General features: G+C 45.0%; 1 protein-coding gene across 1 annotated transcript in view; it reads right to left on the bottom strand.

Annotated features, from left to right (window-relative positions):
* The window catches only part of ACTN2 (actinin alpha 2), a 72,921-nt gene extending 48,121 nt beyond the window's left edge, over nt 1-24,800 (bottom strand). Inside the window, exon 1 of the mRNA XM_036277494.1 lies at nt 24,538-24,800. Within this exon, the coding sequence (XP_036133387.1) occupies nt 24,538-24,663 (126 nt within the window). The 5' untranslated portion in view covers nt 24,664-24,800. The remainder of the gene's footprint in view (nt 1-24,537) is intronic.
* Nucleotides 24,801-27,936: the final 3,136 nt, after the last annotated feature.

Genomic DNA, 27,936 nt, shown 5'->3' with positions numbered 1-27,936 from the left:
AGTTATTATAATATTGCTGACTATATTCCCTATATTGTATTTTACATCCCTGTGACTATTTTGAAATCACCAATTTATACTTCTTAATGCCTTCGCCTTTTTCACCCATTCCCCCCAAACCCTCTCCCATTTTGGCAACTGTCAAATGTTCTCTGCATCTATGAGTTTGTTTCTATTGTTTGTTCAGTTATTTTGTTTTTTAGAGTCCACATGTAGTGAAATCATATGGCATCTGTTTTTCTCTCTGACTGATTTCACTCAGCACAATACCCTGAGTCCATCCGTTGTCACCAATGGCAAGATTTCATTCTTTTATATGGTTGAATACTCCACTGTATATATGCACCAATTCTTCTTTATCCATTCATCTACTGATGGTCAGATAGTAGGTTGGTTCCATATCTTGGCTATATTAATAATGCTGCAATGCTGCAAAGATAGGGGTGCATATGTTCTTTCAAATGAGTGTTTTGGGTTTCCTCGGATAAGTCCCCAGAAGTGGAATTGCTGCATCTTTCTTTGTCTCTTCTGATAGCCTTTGTTTTAAAGTCTATTTTGCCTGGCATAAGTATTGCTTCTCCAGCATTTTTCTTTTTTTAATTTTCATGATGTATCTTTTTCCATCCCTTTACTTGCAGTCTATGTGCCTTTTGACCTGAAGTGAGTCTCTTGTATGCAGCATATGTAAGGGTCTTCTTTTCTTATTCACTCAGTCACACTATGTCTTTTGATTGAAACATTTAATCCATTTACATTTAAGGTGATTGTTGATAGATATATAATCACTGCCATTTTATTATTCATATTTTAAATCATTGTTTTCCTTCTTCTTAAAGAAGTCCCTTTAACATCTCTTATAATACTACTTTGGTGGTTATGAACTCCTGTACCTTTTTCTTGTCTGGGAAGCTCTTCATCTGTCCTTTGATTCTAAATAACAGCTTTGCTCCCTGGCCGGTGTTTCTCAGCAGTTAGAGCATCACCCATGCACTGAAGGGTCACGGGTTTTATTCTCAGTCAAGGTCACGTACCTGGTTTGTAGGTTCCATCCCCGGCCCCAGTCAGACTTGTGCAAAAGGCTACCAATCAGTATGTCTCTCTCACATCAATATTTCTCTCTCTCTTTCTCCTCCCTCCCTTCCATTCTCTCTTAAAAAAAAAAAATCCTCTGGTCAGGATTAACAACAAAATAATAATAGAATAACAGTTTTGTGGGTAATCTTGATTGTAGATCCTTGCTTTACATCACTTTGAATATTTCATGTCAATCCTTCTGACATGAAAAGCTTCTCTTGAGAAATCAGCTGACGGTCTTATAGGAGCTCCCTTGTAGGTAACTAACTGCTTTTCTCTTACTGCTTCTAAGATTCTCTCTTTGTCTTTAACCTATGGCATTTTAATTATGATGTGTCTTTGTGTGGGCCTCCTTGGGGTTATCCTGTTTGGGACCTCTGTGATTCCTGGGCTTGTATGTCTGTTTCCTTCACCAGGAAGTTTTCTGTCATTATTTGTTCAAAGAGATTCTCAATCCCTTGCTCTCTCTGATCTCCATCTTGTACTCCTACGATGCAAATGCTAGTATACTTGATAGTGTCCCAGAGGCACCTTAAACTATCCTCGGTTTTTTGGGATTCTTTTTTCTTTTTGCTGTTCTGACCGGGTGTTTTCTGCTTCCTTATCTTCCAAATTGCTCATCTGATCCTCTGCTTCACCTAATCTACTGTTGATTCCCTATAATGTATTCTTCATTTCAGTTACCGTATTTTTCATTTATGACTGGTTCTTTATGTTTTTTTCTTCATTTTTGTTTCTTTTTGGTTTTAGTTTTGTTTTGTTTTGTTAATCCTCAGCTGAGAATATTTTTTCCATTGGTTTTTAGAGAGAATGGAAGAGAGGGCGGGAGAGAGAGAGAGAAACATCTATGTGATAGAGAGACATAGATTGGTTGCCTCCCACATGACCCCTACCGGGGCTGGGGCTCAAACCTGCAACCTAGGCATGTGCCCTTGACCAGGAATTGAACCCACAGCCCCTTGGTCCACAGGTCAATGCTCTAACTGCTGAGCCAAACCACCAGGGCTGTTTCCTATCTCTTTATTAAAGTTCTCACTGAGATCATTGAACATCTTTATAACCAGTGTTTTGAATTCTGCATCTGGTTGATTGCTTGTCTCTGTTTTCTTTAGTTCTTTTCCTGGAGTTTTGTTCTGTTCTTTCATTTGGGACGTTTCTCTGTCTCTTCATTTTGGCTGCCTCCCTGTGTGTTTCTCTGTATTAGGTAGAACTGATACATCTCCCAGTCTTGGTAGAGTGGCCTTACGTAGTAGATGTCCTGTGGGGTCCAGTGGTGCAGTCTCCCAGGTCACCTGAGCTGGTTGATCCAGTGTGTCCCTTGTGTGGGTTGTGTGTGCCCTTCTGTTGCAGTTGGGCCTTCATTGCTGCTACTTGTGCTGGGCTGGGAGATACCTGGGAGAGCCTTGAACTAAGGCTGGCTGTCACTAGTGACTGCTTGGGGCTTCTTAGAAAGACACACAGGACATGCCAAGGCCAGATGCTGCTTGTCTGGGGTTTGTGAACCTTTGAGATTTTTTAGAGAAGTCTGCAGCATGCGCCAAGACAGGCCATTTGTGTGGATAAGCCAGTGGAAGCAGCATGGGTGGGCCTGCAAGTTAAGTGAGGTGGGGTCTCAGGAAATCACCAGGGTGGGGTGACTGGTGTTAACCAGGTTGATGGAGACTCAGATATGGCACCCACCGGGGGGTCTTATGGCGGGAGGGCTCAGCAAAGGAACAATGACTTCTGCCAGCACTTCTGTCTGGGAAAAAGCTGCCCCCAGCCCTCTCCCTGAAGCCTGACAGTTCAGGTCTCTGTGTGCTCCTGGCGTTTCTGAGCTGCTTCCCCAGTGCTGGAGACAGAGGGAGCGAGTCCAAGTAAGCCTGTGTGTGGGCCCTTTAAGAGGAGCTCCTGGGACTCCAGAAGCCCTCTGTTTCCCTTAGTCACAATCCCACCTGGTTTTCACAGCCAGAAGTTATTAGGGGGTTTCTCCTCCTGGCACTGGAACCCTGGGCTGGGGGCCTGGTGTGGAGCTGGAACCCCTCACTCCTCAGGGGGAACCTCTGCAGCCGAGGTATTCCTCCCAATTTTTAACCCCCTCATGGGGGTGTGGGACCAGCCCGTCCAGTGACTCAGCCCCTCCTACCAGTCCGTCTGGAGGTGGCTTCTGCAAATCCTTAGTTGCAGGGCTCCGTTTAGCTAGACCTCAGGCGGTTCTGCCTGCTGGTCGCTCTGTAGTTCAGCTGTGATTCCGATGTGGTTGACCTCTGCCACATCCTGATGGAAGTGAAGTGTTCTTATCTTTAGTGAGTATCCCTCAGGGCCAATAAGGTGGTACTTAACCAATTTCACTGTGAGAAAAGATCCCAACGGCTCTGTCGTAACAGCTTTCAGAGGCCCGTGCACTGAAAAGAAACTTTAAACTTTATCAGAATGTTCAATTTCATTCTATTTACAGTTTTAATTCCCACAGCCTACAGAGACTGTTCCTACACATTTCCCATCATCCTCGGTATCTATGAAAAGCCTGAAAAGTAAGGAGGATTTAAGAACAAAGCCCCACCCGTTTCACTTGAAGGTTTCTCTGTGGATTTTCTTGCTGTTTGATAGCAACAGGCATCTCTAAGGTCCGTGGGAACTAAATCTCAGAGAACTAAGATAGAATAAAGGTAGGTGCAGGCTCCTTGGTTCAAACCAGATTACCAAGGGCCGTCCTTTCCGAAGAGGAAGGTGTCTATGAAGCAGACACAGACCACTGAGGGAAGGGGCCGACATCGCCCAGCCCACAGCCAACATGGAAGCTGCCTGTCACGTTTGACCAGCCTCCGGCCTTGCTTACAGCTCAGACCCTCCTGTCCCTCTCTCCCGCCGAGCAGCTCACTCCCTGCTCCTCCACACCTCACACCTCATGGTACAGAGAACCAAGATGGGAAGCCACAGAAGCATCTGTCCATGGAAAGGAAAAGCAGGTGTTTCCAGTCCTTGTTACCCTACAAAGCAGCTCATGACAAAGCTAAGGGACAGTGTTAAGTCACCACAGAGAGAAGATGGACAGCAGTGGGAGTCACTGTCTCGCTGTGTAGATCCCTTAGACTCAGGAGCAGATCCCAGCACCTCTTCTTGAAACATACAGAATGATGACCCATTCGTCACGGGCCAGAGTGGGCAGGCCTGTAGGCACAGACGGGTGCCCTGCCCCACCTGGCCCTCCCTGCCACCGTACGGAAACTCTCCACGCACTGGGAGCACTGGGAGCAGAGGAGAGGCCTGGGGGTTACAACCGGCCACGTTCCCATCACTGGCAAGATTGTGTTTTCACGCGGTAGGTCTGAAGGGTCCTCGAACCATCAGCAGTGTCTCCTCGTCATATTCCTGGCCGTAAGCGAGAGGCCCAGAAAACGCTTCTCAACCTCTGAGACATGGTAGTTGAGAAAAATATTAGCTGAAGGAGTTTCTCAGGAATATCGGGGAGCAAAAAGTGTGAGACAGCATGCAAGACATTCCTTCTGTCATGAAGAACTTGCCAGCAAAGTCTCAAATCCCTGAGAACTGGAACACACTACCTCTCCCAAAGCTAAATGATGTGCTATGACAAGCAGCACACTGGGCAGAATGGCAAAGCAGCACTTAGGTCCCGCTGAAGTGCTGAGATAAGCTTGTGTTACTGAATGCTATGCATTTGAATTTGGTTTCTTTCTTTCTTTTATCATCCTCACCTGAGGATATTTTCCCATTGATTTTTAGATAGAGTAGAAGGGAGGGAGAGAGAGAGAAACATCTCACATCGATTGGTTGCCTCCCACATGACCCCAATCGTGGCCTGAGATCGAACCTGCAACCTAGGGACATGCCCTTGACCGCAACTGAACCTATGACCTTTCGGTCTGAGGGCCGACACTCTAATGGCCAAGCCAAACCAGCCAGGGCTGAATTTGGTTTCTCATTAAGTTAATTAATCCTACAGACATAATCACCTATGTTGCAGACTATCCCATGGAAAGAAGGGAAAAGGTTTTTTAATCAAAATGAGTAACATCTGTGATTATTTAGATCATTTATATAACACAAGTTCACATCTTCACCTGGCTGAGTGTATCACCTGGGTACACACATGCGGACCCAGAAACCTCAGTCCCAAGCCTGACACAGTCTGAGTATGAGATGTTTCACGGGATTCGTTCATTATCGCCTCTTTCACAGTAAGTCTTCCCGGGCTGGCTCCTGGAAGGCTCTCTGTTCAGTTTACTTTTTCATTTTCTCCAAACAAAAAGTATGGCAGCTCTGACACCCACCCATGGTTTCAGCTCTGGCATTTGAGAAGCAGGTGCTGGTCCCCTGCAAAGCTTCACAGCCCCACAGCCGGAGGGACCCTGACGCACTGTCGCAGAGGACCTGCTCTGGGTGCACACAAATGCTACAATGCCCCAGACAAGGGCCACTCCAGAATCACATCGGAAATCAGCAGCGTGGCCTCAATTAAGTATCAGACACTCAACCTCCTTTGAAAAACATTTAAAGCCCTGGCTGGTGTGGCTGTTGGCTGGGCGTTGTTTCATGCACCAAAAGGTTGCTGGTTCAATTCCCACTCTCACATAGATGTCTGCCTGTCTCTCTCTCTCACTCCCTGCCCCCTCCCTCTCTCACTCTAAAAATCAATTTAAAAAAATTTTTTTAATGTTTCTGCTAGTGTTACACGGACATCAGGAAAGTCCCTGGACCCAGAAGGCACTCACAGTAGTGGCTGACTCTTCAGCAGTGGACACTGAATTATCCTCTGATCTTAAAAATTCAAAACTTCAAGGTTGCCAAGTATCCCGAAATACCTATCAGCTACTCAAACAACATTTAAGAAATGGAATCAAACGTGAGGTGTGTAAGTAGGAGAGTGTTACTTCTAAGGATCCTGCCTGTGCAGCCATCAATCACCAGATGTCCTGGAAGTCCATCTAGGGCCCGAGTGTCCTCGCAACTCGCATAAGCATCTAACTACACAGTCAGTGCCCTTTTATTCTCTGCCCACAAATCTCTGCCTCGTCTCCCAGATGCTGCTAGATGACAGGGCAGGCGACAGCTCGGTTTAGCAATCCCTCAAACTCTGCAGCCTGGCTCTGACCGGCTCAGTCTCATTGTCTCCTCTCCTGTGGCTTACCTCTTCCCCTGAGGACTGCACTATTAAACTGCTTCAACTAGAATTCTGATGAATTTTAAGAGTATAAATGTAAATGCTTTAGAATCACAGAGAACAGCATTCAGTGCTGGCAATGAAGAGAACGAGGTGCTTTGGGGTTTAACCTGAAAGGGGACCAGGTCATTGCAAAGAAAAAGCAAACACAGCTAGTCACAACTGAAGTTCACTTCAGCACAGGAGATATTCCGCCTCCCAGAAGCTCAGCGCACTCAGACCGGGGCTGTGCACAGACAGGCAGGGACTCGAGAGCCCAGAGGGTGCCAGGCCTGAGTTATCCAAGGGCTGGACCTCTTGCAAAGAGTAAGGAACAGCATTAGCATATCTTGACTTCCTCAATGACAAGGTTTCAGAACCTTAGTTTTTGCTGATGGGGGTAAAAATATTTTCCCCATGCATTTAAAATAAATGTATTCCGCCCTGGCCGGGTTGGCTCAGCAGTTAGAGTGTATGCCTGTGGTCCAGAGAGACCCGGGTTCGGTTCCCGCTAAGGGCACGTACCTCGGTTGCAGTTTGTCCCTGGCCCTGGTTGGTCATGCAGATGGCAGCCACTCAATGTGTCCCTTTCACATCGATGTTTCTCTCCCTCTCTCTCTCTCTCTCCCCCTCCCACTCTACCTGAACAAAAAATGGAAAAAAAATGTCCTCAGGTAAGGATAAAAAAAATAAATAAATAAAATAAATGTATTCCTAAGGGACATCTAAAAGGTTACATTCGAATCAGGACTTGATTCATAGTAGAGCAAGTATAAAAAGCGTTAAAATTAACTTGTGTAAAAAGGCAAATCATATTTCACTCCATGGCAAATGGAAGGCCCGCAATGGTTTCCCTGGCTTTGTATGCCTGTGAGTGTACATGTCATATACTATAGAACCAAAACGAACACTACAGCCTCTAATCCTGCCTTCTTCACCCTGGTGTCACCCAAAGAACCCAGCACCCAGCAGATCCACCTCAATTCACATAAACAGAACTGGTACCTATTCATCTTTCATTTATTTATTTATTTTTATTCTCACCAGAGGACATTTTTTGCATTTATCTTCAGATAGAGCGGGAGGGAGAGAGGGAGGAAGAGAGAGAGAGAGAAACATCCATGTGAGAAAGACACACTGACTGGCTGCCATCCACTCGACCCCAACCGGGGCCAGGGACAAACTGCAACCGAGGTACGTGCCCTTAATGGGAACTGAACCCGGATCTCTCTGGTCCATGGGCCAACGCTCTAACTGTTCAGCCAAACTGGCCACGGCCTATTCATCTTTCAAATATTTCAAATTTACATTGTGACAACTTTAATTAATCATAAATGAATTGAAACCTCAAGAGTACCAAAACATTGCTTTTAACTTGGGTTCCAGGGAAATTCATAAATAATCACTCAAAGACAAGGCAAGAGAGAAGCAGCCTTTCCTGTTGGTTGCCCCAACACATTCTGCCTACAAGCAGGATTTCAGACCTTTTCCCACCAGTCAGAATGCCTAGCAATCCCGGATCAAGGGGCATGAAAGCCACAAACATCACAAGCAGCATCGAAAGTGACAAAGAAGCAGGGACTTTATTTTCTGTTCTAGACGTGCCTGGAACACAGTGGTATCATTAACTATTTGTTCAATTGCATCTTATTTGTCAGACTTTCTGGGACAGATCAGAGAGAACATCAACAGATTTTTTTTAATTGAAAAAAAAAAGACTGAGAAGCGAAAGATCTGTATTTGCTCAAGTTCCAGGCTTTTAAAAATTATTATCATGTCAAACTTAACTACAGAATCCTTAGATGTTAAAAGGACTCTCTCTGTAATCGTGCCCAAAAAAGCACAACCTGGTAAAAAAACAAAAGGCAACCTCTCTGCTGAGGGTGTCTAAAAATAGGATCAGGCTAACGGATGAGACTTGAAGTGAGCAGGTTAAAGACAGCTCTCTCAGAACCTGGAGATAGTCCTTTCCAGGTCTGGTTTGACTCAGAAATTCTGGGCCCTGACTTTTAGGCTTCAATTGCCAGGCTCACAGACTGACTTCACTGAGTCCCCAAGCTGTTTGGAAAACATAGCGAAAGGTAAAATTCTGAGGCTGCCTAACAGGGCCCCGTGTAGCCCGGAGTAATTCTGGTTTAAGGAATGGCCTTCTGTCTGTGGCATCTGCTCCGTAACTTCCAGAAAGGATGGAACACACTGAAGCTATGGATTTGGGGAGGGGCAATGGCTGATGAGCGCCTTTACGTCGGGAAAAACCCGGTTCCGGGGGAGACATGCCGTGTCTAGGGCCCCCTCTGTGCTGTCCCACAGCCCTGGCAGCATGGCCAAGCGTTCTCCTCTGGGGCAGAGGCGCGTTCTCTCAGGACAGGGACACCTCCTTCCTCCCGAGAGCAGTCTGCCGCACTGAGACACCCTCTTCACGGGTCCCCATCTATGAATGTGCCCACCTTTGGGTTTTCTTTTGCGTCACAACCCTCGTTTGTCACTAGTTAACATCTTTAACGCATGTTCTGTTTTATATTGTACATACGATCTTCCCAAAGTAACTTGTTCCCTGTAAGAACTGTCTTTTAATGCAGCTTAAGAGTCCTTTTACTAAAAAGTGGTCAAGATTTACATAAGCTAAAATATTCACTATTCCAGTCTAATTTTTACTGATTTTGATGAAGACAAATAGTAATTCATACACAAGAATGGCACACAGAAGGACCTGAAGTCTATCGCTTGCTGATCTTAAATTACAGTATGCTCCCCTCATCCTGTAGAAATGACAACTGTCTTCAGTCTCGGCTTACTGCATTCCTTCTCCATGTCAAACTCTCCATTTAAGATCAACATGTGTCCCCATGTTCCCTCTTACAGAGAGCACCATAAATATAATACTGCCTTGGGCTGAGTTATTTAGCACTTTTCTCTGTTTCATAAAGATCTTACATTTATCTAGAAGCTAATGTATTTCCATCTGTTAATCTCCTCCCTGCTCAAGAAAATATCCTACAAACATTTTACTACCACTTACAGGAGACCTATTACTCATCCTCCTGATTCCTATTTTTCAGTTGCAATTGCTCATCCCTGCGTCTCGGTAGCCTTCGGGGCAGAGGCCGGCAGCACGGCAAGGACAGCGGACACTTCCCTGGGCCGGTCTCGGTCGGTTTGCAATCCACGCTGTCTCCACGTTCATTCCAAGGGGTGTTTTTAAATTCTTGCAACAAAATTTTGATTGTGAGAAAAAAAAAGATAATAGCATTCTCTCTTCTAAAGAACAGTTAATGATCTTGGTGGAAAACTCCCCATTCAACTATTAAATGGGAAAAAAAAGAGTTAAGATTAGAAATATGCAGATTCTTCCCAAACTATTTTAGGGCTGGAAGCATATGTTGAACTAACCAATCAAGTATCTTCAGAATCAAAGTCGAAGTCTTTTTGCTCTAAAAGGTAAAAGAAGTGGCTCCAGGGCCACATGAAAGCTCTTGGAGCCTGGTCACCCGAGCTCCGAGAAATCCCGTGGCCGGGCGCCGACTCAGCCACTGGCGGGAGTTCTGCGGGGTCACACCTGCCTCCCCCACGCTGGCAGCCGGCATGGAGAATTCCTGTGAGGACTCTGGTGAGCAAGCCTTTGGGCTCCCAACAAACAGCCGTGCCTACGACTGATCCCAAGCCGTGCTTCCCAGAATAGCCTGTTCCCTTGGAGCCTGGTAACTGTGTGCACGACGTGGCTGTGTGACAGGCACCCCCAGCTGTGGCTCGGTGTTAGGCAGAGGCAACACGTATTGGACTTCCATCATGCCCTTCCTGAGGATGAGTTCAAGCTGAAACAAAAGCACACTGATGCTCGCTGCCCCCCTCCCCAGCCCATCCCGGCAACTGGGGAAGCAGCTTGTACTACACAGACAGCAAAATGAGTATTCTTAATTCAAGTTCACCATACTGTTACTATTTTCAGGGACCCAAATAAATGGCTGCCTACACAGAGGGATTAAGCATTCATTAACAAAGAACATTTCTCTGCTGAACACCACTTTCCCTGCATTGCTGTTCTGGACCAGGGCACAATTCTAAGTCAGAAGCAGCCCCTAGGCAGGTGAGTCTACAGGTGTCATCTACACATGAGAAAAGTTCTGGATAAGCAAAGGGTTTGTGGAGTCAGGGAAGCTGGGCCTTCTAAAGTTCCCACCCATTCCACACCGGAGGGAACCAGGCCGACTCCTCCACCAAGCTTTTCCCTAGGCGCGTGGAGAGTGGAGAGTGTTTATAAACATATACAGGTGTTCGTATCCTGAGCCATTTCAGGCAATTATACATTATAGTATAAAACCCATCAATATATGCTTCTGTATTATACATAAAGAGATCTGGTAGGCAACGTGGCAAAACTTTCACATGGGTTTTCTCTGGGTTGTGACAACATTTTCCTATCTGTATCTTCTATAGTGAACACCTAAGACTTATGCAATCATTTAAAAATGCATCTTTAGCCCTGGCAGGTTTGGCTCAGCAGTTAGAGCATCGGCCCTCGAACTGAAGAGTCTCAGGTTCGAATCTGGTCAAGGCCATGTGCCTCGTTGTGGTTTGGTCCCCGGACCTGGTTGGGGCCGTGCCAGAGGCAACCAATTGATGTGTTTCTCCCACATTGATGTTTCTCTCTCTCCCTCTCTCTCTCTCTCTCTCTCTCTCCCCCTCCTCCCTCCCTCCCACTATACCTGAAGATAAATGGAAAAATATCCTTGGGTGAGGATTTAAAAAAAATTTTTAAGTGTATCTTTAAACAGTAACTGGGGAATGTGTATACCATTTGTGAGCCCAGGTTCTTTGCTCTTCCCTGGTCATCGGTAGCTATGTCGCTTAGCTTTACTTCTTCATCTGCCTTATTTCTACCTGAAAAAGAAAAAGGACTTAAACTGGACATACCCCGGAAGCCCTAGATTTCTGAGTTAATCATGTTTTAAATCATGGAGCACAAAACAGAGATCCTCTGGGGTCCTGCACACCCAGCCCCCAGAACACTGGTCACAGTGATGGACCCCACTGTTGCCCACCAGGGGTTTCTGGCCAGATTCTTCCTTAAAGGACTCTAATGGTGACAGCCCCACCTATGTCTCATCACAGAAACAAGAGACATTTCTGCATTAAACATGACTTCATCACACAGTAACTATGTTTACCACCATTTCACTCCCAATTTTCAAGTATCTCAACACGTCATTTCTTTTTTTCTTTTTTTACAAAAGACAAACTATCAGAAGAATAAACTGAGAGATCTGATGATCTGATTTTGGTTCAGATATTTAAATAATGTTTAACTCTTACTTTCTGAGATGTGCAAAATAAACACCCTAAAGGCTAGCACATACTTAAATCACACTGCCCGATATGTGAGCATATGTACCGTTTGCAAAGCCATACAGAGAGCTTATAAAACACTGGCCGTGTAACAGCAGCACGCATGTCGGAGCGGAACCTGGCCCACGGGAGGCCCCGGCGGGGTCCGTGGTCCCGCACCCCCAGCACAAGGCTCCCTTCCTCTCATAGCTGCAAGGCTTGGCCTTCTAAAGGTGTCGAGAATTAAAGTCAAAAATTACTACACTCTGGTATCAATTTTTCAAAGCATTAGAAATCACGCTTCACAATATTTGCATTTTTTACAGTTCAGAAACAGGCTAGTACTTTTTTTTTAATCCTCACCCAAGGATATTTTTACATTTATCCTCAGACAGAGTGGAAGGGAGAGAGGGAGAGAGAGAGAAACATCGAAGTAAGAGAGACACATCTACTGGCTGCCATCCGCACAACCCCAACTGAAGCGGGATCGAACCCCAACTGAGGCGGGGTCGAACCACAACTGTGGCGGGGTCGAACCGCAACCGAGGTACGGGCCCTTGGTCAAAATCGAACCCGGGACTCTTTGGTCTGTAGACCGACGCTCTAACAAACCAGCCAGGGCAGGCTAGTACTTTAAGGAAAGACATTCCTGCCCTGTATATACATTGCTTGGTCTCACATTATTTTAACTCTCTGAGGTCGCCTGGAGTAGTTCCTTGGGCACATAGTGGCCCTAGAGTTTGCAGCCTACCCTGGATCACTGCTGAGAGTCAAAAGGGGACCATTCATAATCACCCTGGCACAAGAGCCACAAGTGGGGCTGTCCTGAGTACACCTGGAGCAGGGTTACCCTGTCTCTGAAATCAGTTCCATTTCAGCATTTCCTTCATAAGGAATGGAGGCCCCGAGCAATGAACAACACATTGAACATCTTAAACATACACCATTATATCTGAATAAAGTTGGAAAATAAAAGTAAACTGCATAAAAAGAAAATTAAATTAGGAAAATTTTAAATCAAATAATAAAACAAAATAAATCAAATCTTTGTACAGAATGAGGTACCCTGGAATGGTCCGCCTCACATCTAGGGCTGCCCAAGAAATTCACATCTAAGCTAGCGAGGTCTGTGTCTAAATAAATTCGTCAGAAGCCGTCTTGGCAAGACCGCCCCTAAAAATAACCCCTCTCCAAGAACCCTGTAAATGCCTGCCTTGCTCCTTCCTCTGGCTGTGCTCTGGGGGTGGGGAGGAAATCAAGATGCTCTAGTATCAAATTCAGCATTCTCAGACCCGGCTCCCACCTCCTGTCTCCAGCTCCCCACTCAAAGCAGTAAAAGCAATGGTCACAGGAGGGAAGAGAGGGCCAGACCAATAGACCTGAAGGAGGTCACAGGGTCAGTTTAGCAGATCCGTTTGAGCAGGAGGAGCCGGGCCATCCCATCAGTGTCGACTTCACTTGTGGGCACAGCAGTGGTGAACCATCCATGTTTATAGGATGCTAAAGGGTTCCCTTCTTCTTTCTTACAAAAAAGTGCTTTCTTAGCACAATTCTTCTTCTGTTGTGCCTGAAATCCTGGCATTATGTAACAGGGTTACTGTCTTAGAAAGGTCACCTTTAAAATATTGGTGATCTCCTCACAGCTGCTTCTGAGTGCAGCTAACAGTAGTCAGGACTCTGACCTTCCGCTCTGCCCCTCCCCACCTCGTTTCAGACTCGTCAAGCTAGCTGGGCTTCATTCTTGCTGACCCGGCTGAAACACGTTTGCTGTGCACCACTGCTGAAAACACGGAACAATGCCCTAGCGACAGAAGTCTTTCTGAACATCAGTCTTGGTGCTCTGCCAGAATCAGGTAAGATGGGTGCGTGCACATGTGTGTACGTGTGTGTGTGTGTACCCATGTGTGCGCATGTGCGTGTGCAAGCACTGTTCTGCATCTTAGAGTGCAGGTCTGTGATCGGCCATGAGCATAAACATGGTTCAGCCTTGCTTCATGATTACACATCCAACAGCAGCTGTCAAGCTTCCCTCCTCCTCACCTCACTATGGCCTTTGGGACAAAGTACCCACCAGCGTGCCCCCCGCAGATCCCCAGGCGGTGCCTCCCAGGAGTGGTGACTGGTCAGCATCTGCCTTCCGAAGAGAAAGCGGTCATTGCACAGATGGCTCCTCAGAGGGTTGATGCCACGTGCCTTCCTGCCGTGGCTCTAAATCAGGTCCCTCTTTTTTTTTTTTTTTTGCCCCTATCAGGAACTGAACCCAGAACTCTCTGGTCCACAAGCTGACGCTCCAACCGCTGAGCCAAACCGGTCAGGGCATCCAGTCCCTTCTTCATCCTCGATGTTTCTTTTCTATAAAATACTGGTGACCTCTGGAAGGAAGGTCTTGGGACTCTAATTTTTAAGAGTAGACAATTTTATGTCAAAAACATAAAAAAGTCATCGGAGACCCTGGGGACAAGGGGAGGTGTTCAGGTGAACGGGGGAAGGCTGCTGGCCAGAAGGGGTAGCAGGAAGGTAGGGTCTTGGGTGAAGAGAAAGGAGTTCCAGGCGGGAAGGCAACCGTCAGCTGACTTTGCAGTTTTGCCTCATAACCATTTCTTTCAAACCTTGTCTAGAGAGTGAAACACTTGCTGAACATAAAAACTTTGTTTTCCTCTTGGAATTGGGCATTCCTGGTAATCATTTCACAATCCATATATCAAAACATGTTGCACACTTTAAATGTATGCAATTTCTATTTGCCAATTACACTTCAATGAAGCTGAAGAAGCCCTGGCCAGTTTGGCTCAGCGGTTGGAGTGTCAGCCTGTGGACCAAAGAGTCGCGGGTTTGATTCCAGTCAAAGGCATGTAACTCGGTTACAATTCAATCCCCTTCCCTGATCGGGGTTGTGCGGGAGGCAACCGGTTGATGTGTCCCTCTCACGTGGATGTTTCTCTGTCTCTCTCTCTCCCTCCCTCCCACTCTATCTGATGATAAACGGAAAAATATACTCAGGTGAGGATTAAAAATAAACTGAAGAAAACGGGAAGTGGACATCCCCTCTTCGTGAAACGGGATTTCTTTGGCTAATTGGGTTCAGAGGGATCCACCATAGTCTATATTCTCTGTTTTCATGTATGTTTGAAATTTTCCATAAGAAGTTAAATAAAGAAAAGAAAAGCAGGATTTTTTAATGCAAGGGAGCCCCTGGTACTGCCATTGCACAACGCGTTAGAGCACATCTCTGTGGAGCCCAGCCTCAGAGAGCACCCCTGTCCACCAAGACATCAGGCGAGGGGGCAATACGATCTACTTCCTTGCCTCCCAAGTCTCATCCTCTGGTTCCAAAGGGAGCGTGACTCAACACTCAGGTGTCCTGATTCTGGCTTCTTTTGGAACCGAGTCAGACAGACCAGTAGTTAATTCAAAGACGTGCCCTTGATGGCACATCCGATACAATGACACCAGAGAGGGTTAATGGCTTTTGCGGTGGTCTCTTCCTCTTACTGTATTATTTCTGTTGGACAAAGACCCTGCGAGAGCCTGGCATAGAGAACGCCGGTGAATGAGAGTGGAACGCCCCTTGGAATTCCGTCTTCTCATTCTCATCAGATGTTCCCAGTTGTCCCACTTAAAAACTAAAATTCTCCCCCACAAACACACACCCTTCTGATCGGCAGTGAAAAGTTAGGAATGTTGAATCCAAGGCTTCTGCTCTGGGTTGTTGGTTACAAATCTGAACAGAAAGCAAAAAGCAACAAACCCAAAAAAAGCTTGGTGGTTAAAAGCTGTCATTTGCAGACCAAACTATGCAATAAAATAATTAGCATCTCCACATTTTATAAATAAAATTTCAATTGTGAGACAGAACTATATCTTCATAATTTAGACAAAATTCTGTGTGTGTTTTGTTGTTTTTTTTTCAGCTACATGTCCCCATCCTCAGCCACCCTTGAGAAAGCTACTTAACTTCCTAGATAGAAAATGAGTATAATACTCATCTCTCTGGATTGTTGTGAAGATCGACTAAAATGGTATCTATGGTGGAAACAGTGCCCAGCCACTCTCTGTCAGCGGCTGCGCTGGCCTCCTCGGTGAATAGCTGGGGGGTAGGAACGCTTTATCAAATTGCCTCTCCCTCTTTTTTAACGCACTGGCAAAAATCCATGTTAACATATAATTTTTACTGTCTTAAAGTCATTCTTTCTGTTTTGGTGTTACACTGAAAAAATGGACAACATCCTTTTATGCCAAAGTTAAAATATGAATAAAAAAATCAGCCACTTCCTATTTCATAAAATTACATATAGTAGAAATGTTACAGTTTGCAAAATGTCAAATACATGACTTGCATCTTTCCCACTAACATTGTCTCCCTACATCCCCTCTCACTCTGCTTCCTGAAAACTGTGTTTGTCTCAAAAGAGAAAAATATTACCCTCTGTGGGTAATCGCTAAACTGATCACAATTCTCTACCTGTCCTTTACCACTTTCCTGACTGATTCTCTCCAACACCCAAAATACTGATAATATTTTTTAAACCTTCAAACAAAACACCTAAATGAGAACAATAATCTATTTCATTTCTTTAATTTTATAAATAGTAAAAGAGAAAAAAGAAACCTATCTTGGGGTTAAATTCTCCATTTAGCATGTTAAGATGAAACAAATCTGACATTTTTCAGTAATCCTTACCAATTTTCAATAGTCTTGAAATGCAGAAAAAGCTCTCAATAGCCATTACAGTTGCAGAAGGATTTACATCACAGACTTGAGCACAACAGCATAAATAATTTCTTGCAGCTTTTCACTTCCTGTGAAAGCATAACTTATCTCATGAGCTAAAAGATACCCTGTTCCATGGTGCCAAGTCTCTGGGCTTCTGTTCCAGCAAGTAAACCAATTCAAACACCACATTCAGGCTGACTGGCGAAGTTCCAATGGAATACCAAGGTGAGATTTCTCCAGGAATAAAATCAAAGACATCTTGACAGTTCAATGGTTCCAAGTCGTCTAATAGATGCGAGTTGCCATCCAGAGAAGCAATGCTTCCAGGTTCAGGTAACGTGCCTGCTTCCTGCAGGAGTCCTCTAACTTAGCCTCCCAAGTAGATCTTTCTCTTTCCTCTCCCCACAGTTTCAACCACTGCCTATAATCAGGTCATCCTGACCTTTCTCCTTGATATTTCCATTGAATATCAAGCCCTCAATCTAAATCCAACTAATGCCCCTTACTTTCTCTAATGAATATGAAAGGCATTCAAGATAAGGCTATAAATAAGTAGAATTCAGTTTTATGGCTTGTTCTTGTATAGAATTGGTCAAGGACCTTGACTATAGTGGCACAATAATGGTAGCAGTTTTTATCTGGTTGAACTTTAAGAAACTGCAATTTTTTGGAAAAATTACTGCATCAAGAATTGCATATGGTTCAATGTAGTACATATAAAGCATCTTAAAATCCTAATGTAGAGCAGTGAAATTACCTGCCTTCTAAGTAATCATTCATATCCTGTTTGAATATAATGAAGTAATTTAAAGACTCCTTAGAACTTGAGAAGACAGGATTTTTTGATTTGCAATCGCAATTACAATTATCTGTATAAGACTCAAACATAGCCTCATATTAAATACTGTTCTCATTCCCCTAAAACAATCTTATAGTAGCTACTGTCCATTTGGTCCTCAAAATCACCAAAAATGAGTTTTGTTTTGTTTTTTTTCCCCAAGATAGCAGGGATTCTAATGAAAAGTTTCTATAATAAGAATGTATTTTCAATGTACAATAATTTCTAAGGACTATGACTAACACATTTACTCCCCGGTGAAAACAAACACGCAAAACAGAACAACCAAAGCCTGCTCCCTTCTAGGTCCTGGATTCGGAATCAGCGCTCAGGCGGTTCTGTTCTAGGACCGCCCACACCCTCAGAATCACCTGCACCAGTTCTGCTTCCAACCCCACTACTCTGAGGCACAGCGTGTTTCCAAACCTTTGTTTCGCCAGGTTTCATATACACAAACACAAAATTTAAACTTATAATTATGTGAATCATAAATGAATTTATAACTTTCTTTATTAAGTGAGTAAAGGTTTTCAATGTGGAAAAACCAGTCATATAAATCAAATTTAAGTTACCAGAACTTTGTTGTTATGGTGATATGTTTTATTGTAATTTAAATAAAACGGCATGTATGTTTTTTTAAATTTCCAAATCACTAAATTTCAAATGATTTTATTTTGACATTAAAATTAAAATTTTTAATTGCACTAAATTCTTTTCAAAATATGATGCACTTTCTTCCTTCCACAAAGGCGAGCGAGACTCCGAGCAGGCCCACGGGCCCAGGGAACAGAGCAGTGCGCCTGCCCTCAGCCCTCGGAGGGAAGGGAAGCCGGGACAGCAGCACGTGACCCTGGCCAGGGGCAGGCCTCCCACAGGGCACAGTGGAGGCAGGCTGGCTGTGCAGACACACTCGAGCACAGGCCTGGCCTCATCAGCACTGTAAGGCCAGCACTCTCCTGAAGCAACAGGGATCAGAGAGGGACTTGGGGCTGTTCTGTCCGGGCTGTTGTTTTACAAAGATCACTCTTGCCAGCGTCTTGGAGAAAGGCCTGCAGACAAGCACGCTCTGTGAAGGGTGACAAAGCACTAGGCCACCTCCTCATTCGGGCAGGAAATGCAGAAAGCCTGTGGCCTTACAGCACCGCAGAAGGGCAGAGTCCAGGGGCCTTTAGGAGGTGGCTCCTCAGGAGCTGGGAAAGAAGGAGGCTCCGAGATGACACTCAGGTTCCTGGCATGGGCGCAAGGGAGAAAGGCGTCTCCATTCACCTTGACAGGGCGCTGTGCAGGAGGGGCCTTTAGGAATCGTTTCTCCTTCATGACCAGCCTGGTTGCACTGGGTGTCCCCCTCTGGGCTTCCCCCTGACCTCTGTCTCCTGAACTCGGCTGAAAGCTCCTTCCTGTCCCTGGCCCCCAGCAGGTCCATAATACTTGGCTGTCAGATGAATGAAAGAACGGACCGTCATGCTGTGCTCCTTTATATTTCGTTCTTCACTAGGTAAAACCAGCTCTGGCTTCTGATCTAGAGGGAAGGGGTATGTGTGCGCATGTGCTCACACAGATATGGGTGTGTGCAAAACATGTTGGTCCCTGGCTTCTTTAGAAAGACCGATCTCTTACCCTCAAGATTTCCCTTCCTCTGAAATTTGTTGAGCACAGTAGCTAGCTCACTTTACCCTCATCTCTGCTTTCTGTTCTTTCCGGAAGAATCAGTACCGTTCCCAGGGAAACGGCAGTACAGTCCAGACTGTCCTCCAACGTATTCCGTGTCAACTCCCCTGCTCATCACAGCAGCTCCCACCCACTCTAGACCCGAGTTTCTGTAGGTGTCCCCAGCTGCGCCACTGCAGTGCCTTCTGACAGTTTCTGAAGCTGCATTCATTAAGTTTCCAGCTAAGGGTTTTATTCCTCCCCCACCCCATATTCAAGGAATATCTTATTTGGGGTTTGAATTCCTTCCCCTGGTGAACATGGCTGAGGGGTAGGGCAGCCCCTAAGAGAGGACAAAAAGACAAAGGGCTTCTTTCCGGCTTAGAACTCCTGCACCTGTGACCATCCACAGCAAAGCGAGAGCACGGCTGGAACCAACGTCCCTCTGGGGGAGAGGTTTCTCAGAGCTCATCTTAGATTCTGCCTGCCTATCTACAACTTCCTCTGGACATGGAAGGCTGCCTGAGACCCCAGCCTCCTTTGGGCTGTGGCCCCGTGGACACACGACGTGCCCCTCAGCACTGCAGCTCACTGCCCTGCACCTGGTAACACGTCCTGTAACATCCAGCTCTCTACCCAGACACCATCTCCTGGTGCAGAAACAGACTCTCCTCATTGGCTGTCTGTTACCCGTCAATACCATTGCCTTGAGCTTTAAGTCCAGGAGCTCTAATGGTGAGATCATGTCTGCTTAATTGGATTTATACCACAGCCTGCCCTGGAACAACATGGGCTTATTTAATACTTTTTATAATCCCTCCTGATCACTCTCAAATGGATGCCTTCCTCACCGCTGCCTCCATGGCCTCTAACTTGTTTGCTTGGGGCCCCAGCAGGAGCCCTCACCCACTCTGATCTCTTCTGCAAACATTACTGGTACTACGTGAACGTGCTTTTCTGAGCTCCCAACCTGCAGAGCAATTTCCTCTCCATACTTGAAGCTGCATCTTGAGCTTCAGGGGAGCCCATCTCCTCTTTGCACCCCGCCCATCGCACTTTGAGCAGCAGACACATCCCAGACACTGCTGGTTCCCTCATCCCTTTGGGTGGGTGAGGGAGTCCCGTGAAATAACAGAGTGAGGCTGCTCTGAGATGCTAAAGGGTTCCAGAAACACCTATTATTATTGTGACATCACACTTATCACCCCACCCTAAAAAAACCCACAGTAGGCTGTTCATTCTACGTCTAGCCAGGAATGTTGTTCCTCCCCAGTCAGCTAATAATGAGTTATTACTCAAACTAAGGCTAACCCCAAGATCTAGTTCCTTATAAAGTTGTTATAGCATTATTCTCACCCACAATAATTTTCCTTATTTGACTTTTATACAATAAGTATCTGAAACTTAATATAAAACAATTTCTTATTTTCTTTCTAAGTGTCTAAATGTATAAATCATTTCCTCAAAAGTACATCAGGGGAGGGGGGAAGTTACTGTTTAATAGGCACAGAGTTTGGGATGATGGAAAAGTTTGGGAGATAGATGGTGGTGATATTTGCACAAAAATGTGAATGTATTAATCTCACCGGATTATACACCTAAAAATGGTTAAAATGGTAAATTTTATGGTATGTATATTTTACCACAGTAAAAAAAAAAAAGTACATCAAAGTCATGAAGGAATAATCTTAGCTATCACACTGACAAAATGAACTAATATTTCTTGCATAGGGTAATAATATTTGAACATTTACAGATCACTTTACAATGTATAAAGCAACTTCAACATAAACTAGCTTAACCATTTGATCCTGCAAAATCCTGTGACAGGTATCATTTATCTTTATTTTCTATATGGACCCATGAAAACGTGAAAGGTTTAGTGACTTGATTATGGTCAAGGAGAGAGCACCAGGTTGAGCTGAGAGTTATTTGGGTCTCACGAATCTGAGACATTTCACAAGTGTTTTGTGAACTGCTTAGCTTGTTAGAGCCATTAGTGCCTTTTCTCCCAGGAGAAATTCATGCAAGGATGTACTGCACTGTGCGGGGAGAAGAGCCTTCACCTTGGGCTTTAAGCTGCAGCTAAGCCTGAGGGGCACTACAGGGGTGGCTCTGGGGTTCCCAGCCCTCTGTTTAATCCTGACCCTGCAGGCAGCTGTTCCCACACACGTGTCCTTCCACGTGCCTGACCCCACACGCCAACATTTAGCCAGGATGACAGGATTGACAGGAGGTGCTCCGAGGTGAATGGTGAATTAGTACATCTAAACTGTGAGTAGGCAGAAGAACTCCAATTTCTTTAGGAATGATTAAAGCCACTCAGAACTCTTAAAGTAGAACACATTGAGGACTCGTACGCTTCCTATAACTGGTAAAGACGTTGATCCACCATCTAGCTGGACACAGATTAAGAATGTAAAACCCCTTGACGTATGGAAACATGAGCCACTTCCTTAAAAGGTCTGCGCCAGCCTCGGCAGTGGGGATGACAGCGCCCTGTGCTTGGGGAGATAGCGCATATTCAGCATTGCTGTCCTGACGAGTCACCTCCTGATTAGGCTTCAGTGCAACTAGGGGCTGAAAGTGTTCCTTGATTCCAGGACAAGCTTGCTTCTAAACACCGAAGTCTAGAAGTTTCTAACATGCCACGAAAAGGGCCTAATTTATGTGAATACAAATATTCCTACCCGTTTACCAGACAGCCCTGACCGAGAAGGGGAGCGCTTAGAAACGCCTGTACCTCCTCCTGACAAGTGCAACATCATCCGAATTGCCTCCTTTTGGAAAAAGCAATACACTTCCTCAAAAAATTGAAAACAAATACCACATGACACAGAAATTTCACTTCTGGATATAAAACCAAAAAATTAAAAGAAAGTTCATAAAGAACCCAGCTGGTGTGGCTCAGTGGACTGAGCGCCATCCCAAGGACTGAGAGGTCCTGGTTCGATTCCCAGTCAGGGTACAGGCCCAGGTTGTGGGCTCCATACCCAGTAACGGACATGCAGGCGCAGCTGATCATCGATATTTCTCTCTCTCTCCCCCTTCCTCTCTCTCTAGAAAAAATCAATTAAAACATATTTAAAAAAAAAAAAAAAGAAAGTTCATAAAAAGATATTTGCACACTGTGCTCGCAGCATTATTCACAACAGCCAAAGGATGAAAGGAACCTGGGTGCCCACCGACAGGTAAATGGATAAGGAGAATGTGGTCTGTCCATACAATGGAATATTACTCAGTCCTAAAACAGACAGAAATTCTAACACATGCTACTACATGGATGAACTCTGAAAACATTATGCTCAGTAAAGTAAGCCAGTCACAAAAGGATAAATACTATATGATTCCACTTATATGACAAACCTAGAGGAGTTAAATTCATAGAGACAGGAAGTACTATGGAGGTTGCCAGGGGCTGGGAGAGGGGAGAATGGAAAGCTATTGTTTAATGGGTACATAGAGTTGAGTTTAGTAAGATAAAAAGAGTTCTGGAGATGTTTACACAGCAAAGTGAACGTACTTAACATCACTGAACTGTACACTTGGAAATGCTTAAGATGGTAAATTTTGTTATATGAGTCTACCACTTTTTTTTTTTAAATCTCACTTAAAAAGAAAAAGCACTACACTTTTACTAAGTCCTTCTGAAGCGAGGATGACTACAGCCCAAGACTCTAAACTTGGATATAATTAGGCACCGCATTCGTTCTAACGCTGCAGACGTCATCATGTGCTATCAGCATCTGTTGACAGATCTCATACCCAGCATATCACTGAAATGGCAAGTGTGGAGAAGGTGGCCCACAATAGAAACGATGGCATTTTATCCTCGTCCTGTTCCAACAGTGTGTCTCACAGGACATAAATAGAGGCCACGGCTCTGGCTGCACTGACCTCACAGTTCAATATTATTTCACAGACTTGAGTAGTTATATCCCAAAAGTGGAAATAGAGTATTTTCTGGAGCTGCTCAGGTCTGTGTCCTAATGTAGTGTTTTGTTTTGTTTATCCTCCAGCGCCTACAACACTCAACCCATCATTTAAAAACTTTTCAGCATTACCTTGAACTGGGATCAGGAAGTATAACAGTTTTTTAATAATATATTTCAAGTGCTATACAATTATAATATTCACACAGAAAACCAAACCCTAAAAAATGTCAAAGCCATTATGTCCAAAACTATTGTAAATACATTTAAAAAGTTAACTATGGCAGAAGAGATATATTGATGTGGTCTTTGGAAACCAACATTAGCTCTATTCTGCTACTGTACCATACTTTAAAAATTCAATAGAAGCCATTGTGATTAGATTATTACTTACAAAAAATGATGGGCAGACTATCCTATTCCCTTGCTATTTTACTGTTCCTCATAAGGAAAAAAAAAAAGAGAGAGAAATCTTTGAAACAAAAACTTAAACGTTTTTTTTTCAATCCATGAAAAATGTAACAATCGAAATTGTAAGAAAAAAATTTAAAAAGAAACACTCACTGCTAAGAATTAAAGTCACTTTTTAACTTCTTGCTTATTGGTGATGCATCAACTAGTCCAAATGACACATTAATAATCCTCAGGCCATGCATTTCCCTCACAATAAATTATTAAAAATGGTGGAAATTTTGAAATTTTATTTTCCTTTATAGATTCAATTTCTACTTATCACTCCCATTCTCTTGTTTCCTAGAGGGTAAGGATAACTGGAAGTCTTAGGAAACTAAGGTGGGAAATGAAATGCAGCTAAATTAGACCTTTAAAATAACAATAATAATAATAATAATGATAATAATAATAATAATGGTATTTTAAGAGAGAGGGTAGACAACAAAAGAGAAATCCTTATATAAAAATAATGCTTGGTTATTTAATAATTATCCAAATATGGGACCTCTCTTCTTCCAGCTAACATTTTGTTGGGAGGGAAGTATGGGATATACTTTCCAATCATATGCTAATTCACTGTGAACTATCGCGTGATCACCCACCATGGCAGCTACACACAGCACTTCCCATGCACACATATGGTCAACAGAGGTTATCCACTTAAAAGCAGGACCTAAGAAGGCAAGTCCACTTTGCCCCACCCCCCAAGTAGGGGGAAAGCACAGGGCACTTTGCTTTGCCATGGCAGGTCATCATAAGGCTCGGTTAGCAGGTCTGTGCCGCCAGGCCTGCCCCAGCCAAGCTCTGTGCCAGTCAAGCAGGAGGTGGGACTTATCCTCCTGGTGAGCATCCCTGCTTGTTCCAGCCAAGGGGATCAGGAAGAAACCCTGAATAGTGGAATGTTCCACTGGGTATCAGAGAGTGCCAACCAGGATGGCATGGAGCTTTTAGGGCTGGCCCAGTCCCTGCTCCTGTGCACTTAGCTCAGGGACCCATAAATAGAGTGTGCATAATCATTACTTTATCGTGAATGTCCAGTGTTCACACAGCATCCCCTCTAAGGAGCCCGGGACGGTTAAGAAATGGTTTTCAGGGACTGTTGGGGGCAGCCCTGGGAACACACTGGGGTCAGGCGAGTGTAACTCTGCGGCCGCGGTCACAGGCTCAGGGGTCGGGCCCTCAGAACAGAAACCTTTAACACTGTTCGTGTTGTACTCTCATGTCACACATGACACCTGGCTTCATGCCTGTCCGCGGACGTGCTGCCCTCTCTCACCCGGGGCCGGGCTGCGAGGACCCGGGACGGCACGACTCCTGCTGGTCCTCACAGCCGGCGCCAGAGCTGAGGGGCACGGGCACGTGGGGGGACACACGCGGGGGACACGGACACGCGAGGGGACACGGCACGCCCGCTGACCTTCCTCTGCTGCTTCTCCCAGGCGGGGTCCAGGAGCAGGTCCCGGTCCCACTCCTCCTCCTGGATCATGTACTCGTCCTCATCGTACACGTAGTTGTACTGCACGCCGGGCTCGACCTGGTTCATGGTGCTGGGTGTCGGGGGCTGGAGGCCGGACGGACTGACCAACAGACGGCGGGCGGAGACGCGGGGACGCGGCGGGCGCGGGCGGGGACGGGGCTCCTCTGGGCGGCTGGCCGGAGCGCTGGTCGCGGGGAAGCACCAGCTCCGCGCCGAGAGGCTCCGCGCCGCTTAATACCCGCGCCTCGTCACGTGGCCTCGCGCCCCGCCCCCGGCCCCGGCGGCCCCGCCCCCGCCCCGCCCCGCCCCCGCCGCTCGCAGCAGAAGCCTGTGGGCAGCGATGCGGGGACTCCAGGCGGCTCCGGGACCCCGCCCCGCCGCCGCCCCAGCCCCTAGGCCGTGTTCTCAGTCCCCACCCGGCCACCTGCTTCCCTCTGGTCCCGGGGGCTGCACTCGCGGGCGCCTGGTTAGTATCCTGATGGGTGGGTATACATGGGCCAGGAGGGACCCCCACAGCCTGGGTCCCCAACAGGTCCACGTTTTCTATACATCGCTTGCATATTCACGTTTTCCCTACAGTTGCATATATTCACTCGCCATCACACACATCACACATACACCCCTAAAAAGTAACACGTAAGAGCTACAGAAAACTTTCTTCTTTCCCTTCTCTGCGTCCTCACCTGGGGAAATCAAGGCAAGGGACTTGGACCAACCACATTAAAATGTCAGGAACCAAAACCATGGCAGGAAGTGTCAGCTCTCACCTGCCAGTCATAAATTTAAAAGAAGAGACAATGGAGGACGAGCAGCCAGCTTCGTGTTACATGTCCATCTTGTCCTATCTGTCACAGTAATTAAGCCTTTTCATCCCGATAGTGCTGGCTAGCTCTTCCCTATCAGTTATGCCCCTGAAGGAGTCAAGAAAAGGGTACTTGGGACAAGCAATTTGAAAATTTTCATCACATTTATTACACACGTACTATAACCTAAACACTGCATTACTCACTGCAGATACAGAGGGGAGCTCATAGGCAGGGCTCTTACCTCCTGAAGCTAATGTCCAAACTGAGTCACAGTTGCCCACAGATGCTGCACAAGTGTGGTTCAGGGTTACTAATTTGTCGACATGTTTCAAGCTGAAAGTATGCCTGTATTTATCATTGTTCCCTAGACTTTTTATGTCACTTAGTTTTATTGTGTCAAGCTTTCTGTAAAAAGACTTTGACAAATTGACAAGTGCATTGCATTAACATTTTTAAAAGCATACTCATTAGAAAGTGAACTCCACAAGGCCAGGGATTTTGTCCTGTGCACAGCCATAATCACCAGCAATTAGAAGTACTTCATACTGGGTGCTCAAATGTCTGTTGAAGGAATAAGTGTCCTTGGAAACAGTGACTGGATAATTTGCTTGGATTTAAATTTAAAGTTTATATTTTGGATTAAAATCATACTCTCTGAACAACTTTATTAGTAAAATTTCAATATTAGAAACTTGATCATCAATTACAAAATCTGTTCATCTTAGTCATCAGATTTAACTATGGAAACTTAAAGTTTCAGATGAGATGGGGGGGAAAAGGCACCAGATACACCATCCTACCTAAAACAACTAAAATGTGGGGGGAAAATAAATGAAACAAAGATTTTCAAGACATTAGTCATCAAGGAAAGAAGGATGATGATCCCTAAGAGGCAGAAAATAAATGGCATGACCACTACAATTGCCCCAGCTTATCCCCGGGAGAAAGCTTTCTGAGATGCAATACAATAAAGGAGAAGCCAGGCAAAGCTCAGTGGTCTCCCGTAAACTGAGAGATCAGAAGGAACAATGTGGCCAGAGTTTGCAAAGCCAATTACAAAAGAGGAGAGAGCCGTAAAGAGTAAACCCTGGAGATTTGCAGAGAGGCTGCTGTAGTCAGATCAGTGAATTCAGGGAGAAAGATACCTGAGGTCAAGTAAAGAAGCACCAAAAGGATTAGAAGGAGTAATCCATGGAACTCATAAAGGACAAGAAATACTTTCTGTTTCCATTAGCTAAAGCAGAAAAGCAGAGCATCAGATAGAGTATTCAGAAGTGGGGCAAATTAGTCTTAAAGTGAATGATGGTCCTGCCTGAAAAAGCTTAAAAGGAAGATGTGAAAGGATCAAACTGTTTCCAAGTCACTTAACTATGTTCCAAAGCAAAGATCAAAAATATTTATAGAAATACAAAAACATTCAATATTTGACAAGGTAAAATGTGCAATTTCTAGCACCTATCAAATATTACCAGATGTGCAAAGAAGCTGGAAAGTATGATATGTATGAGAACAATCTATCAAAACTGATCCCAAATGAACAGATGATAGTAGAAAAGAACACTGAAAGTCATTATTACTATATTCCATGTTTCAAGAAGTTAGAGGAAAGGTTGACATGGTAAGTAGAAACATGGAAGTTATTATTTTTTTAATCCAAATTGAATATCTAGAGCTGAAAAGTACATCTGAGATTAAAAATATACTGAATGGCCCTGGCCAGTTTGACTCAGCGGTTAGAGCTTTGGTCCACAGACCAAAGAGTCATGGGTTTGATTCCGATCAAGGTCACGTATCTCTGTTGCAGTTCAGTTCCTGGCCCTGGTTGGGGTCGTACGGGAGGCAGCCAGTCGATGTGTTTCTCTCACATGGATGTTTCTCTCTCTCTCTCTCTCCCCCCCTCCCACTCTGTCTAAAGATAAATGGAAAAATATTCATGCGTGAGGATTAAAAAAAAATACTGAATGGGTTTCACTGCAGAGTAGACATTGCATGAGAAAAGATGGGTGAACTTGAAGATGTCACACTAGAAATAATCCAATATGAAACACACAGAGAAAAAAAAAATTTTTTTTTAATAAGTAGAGGGTCCGTGAGCTGTGGAAAGACTTCAAGCAGCCTAATATCTGTGTAGTTGGAATACCTGAAGTGGAAGGACAGAAAAAATATTTGCAGGAATAACGGCTAAAGTCAAAAAGTATAAGTGAGTAGACTCTACTCTAGCCAAGATGGAGTAATGGGGGCTGGGCTCACCTTTCCCTCCGAAACAACAACAACAAAAAGACAAAGCATATGAAACAATGGTTTTTCAATATACTGGACACCAGGCATCTTGAGAGAGAGAAACAACTGAAGAGAGTCCTGTAACTGCGGCAGGTCATAGCCTGGATAAAACCTGCAGGTCAGGTCATTGAGGTGGCGTCTGGAGGACTCCCCGAGTTGAGGAGATGCAGCTGAGTCACGGGGCAAGGTGGCAGCTGCTGTTCATAGGACAGAGTATCAGAAGGAGAGGGCCACACACAGAAGAGCTCTGGAG

The sequence above is a fragment of the Molossus molossus genome, unplaced genomic scaffold (assembly GCF_014108415.1).
Source record: "Molossus molossus isolate mMolMol1 unplaced genomic scaffold, mMolMol1.p scaffold_m16_p_23, whole genome shotgun sequence".
Taxonomy (NCBI): domain Eukaryota; kingdom Metazoa; phylum Chordata; class Mammalia; order Chiroptera; family Molossidae; genus Molossus; species Molossus molossus.
This window is presented reverse-complemented; position numbering and strand designations above follow the sequence as displayed.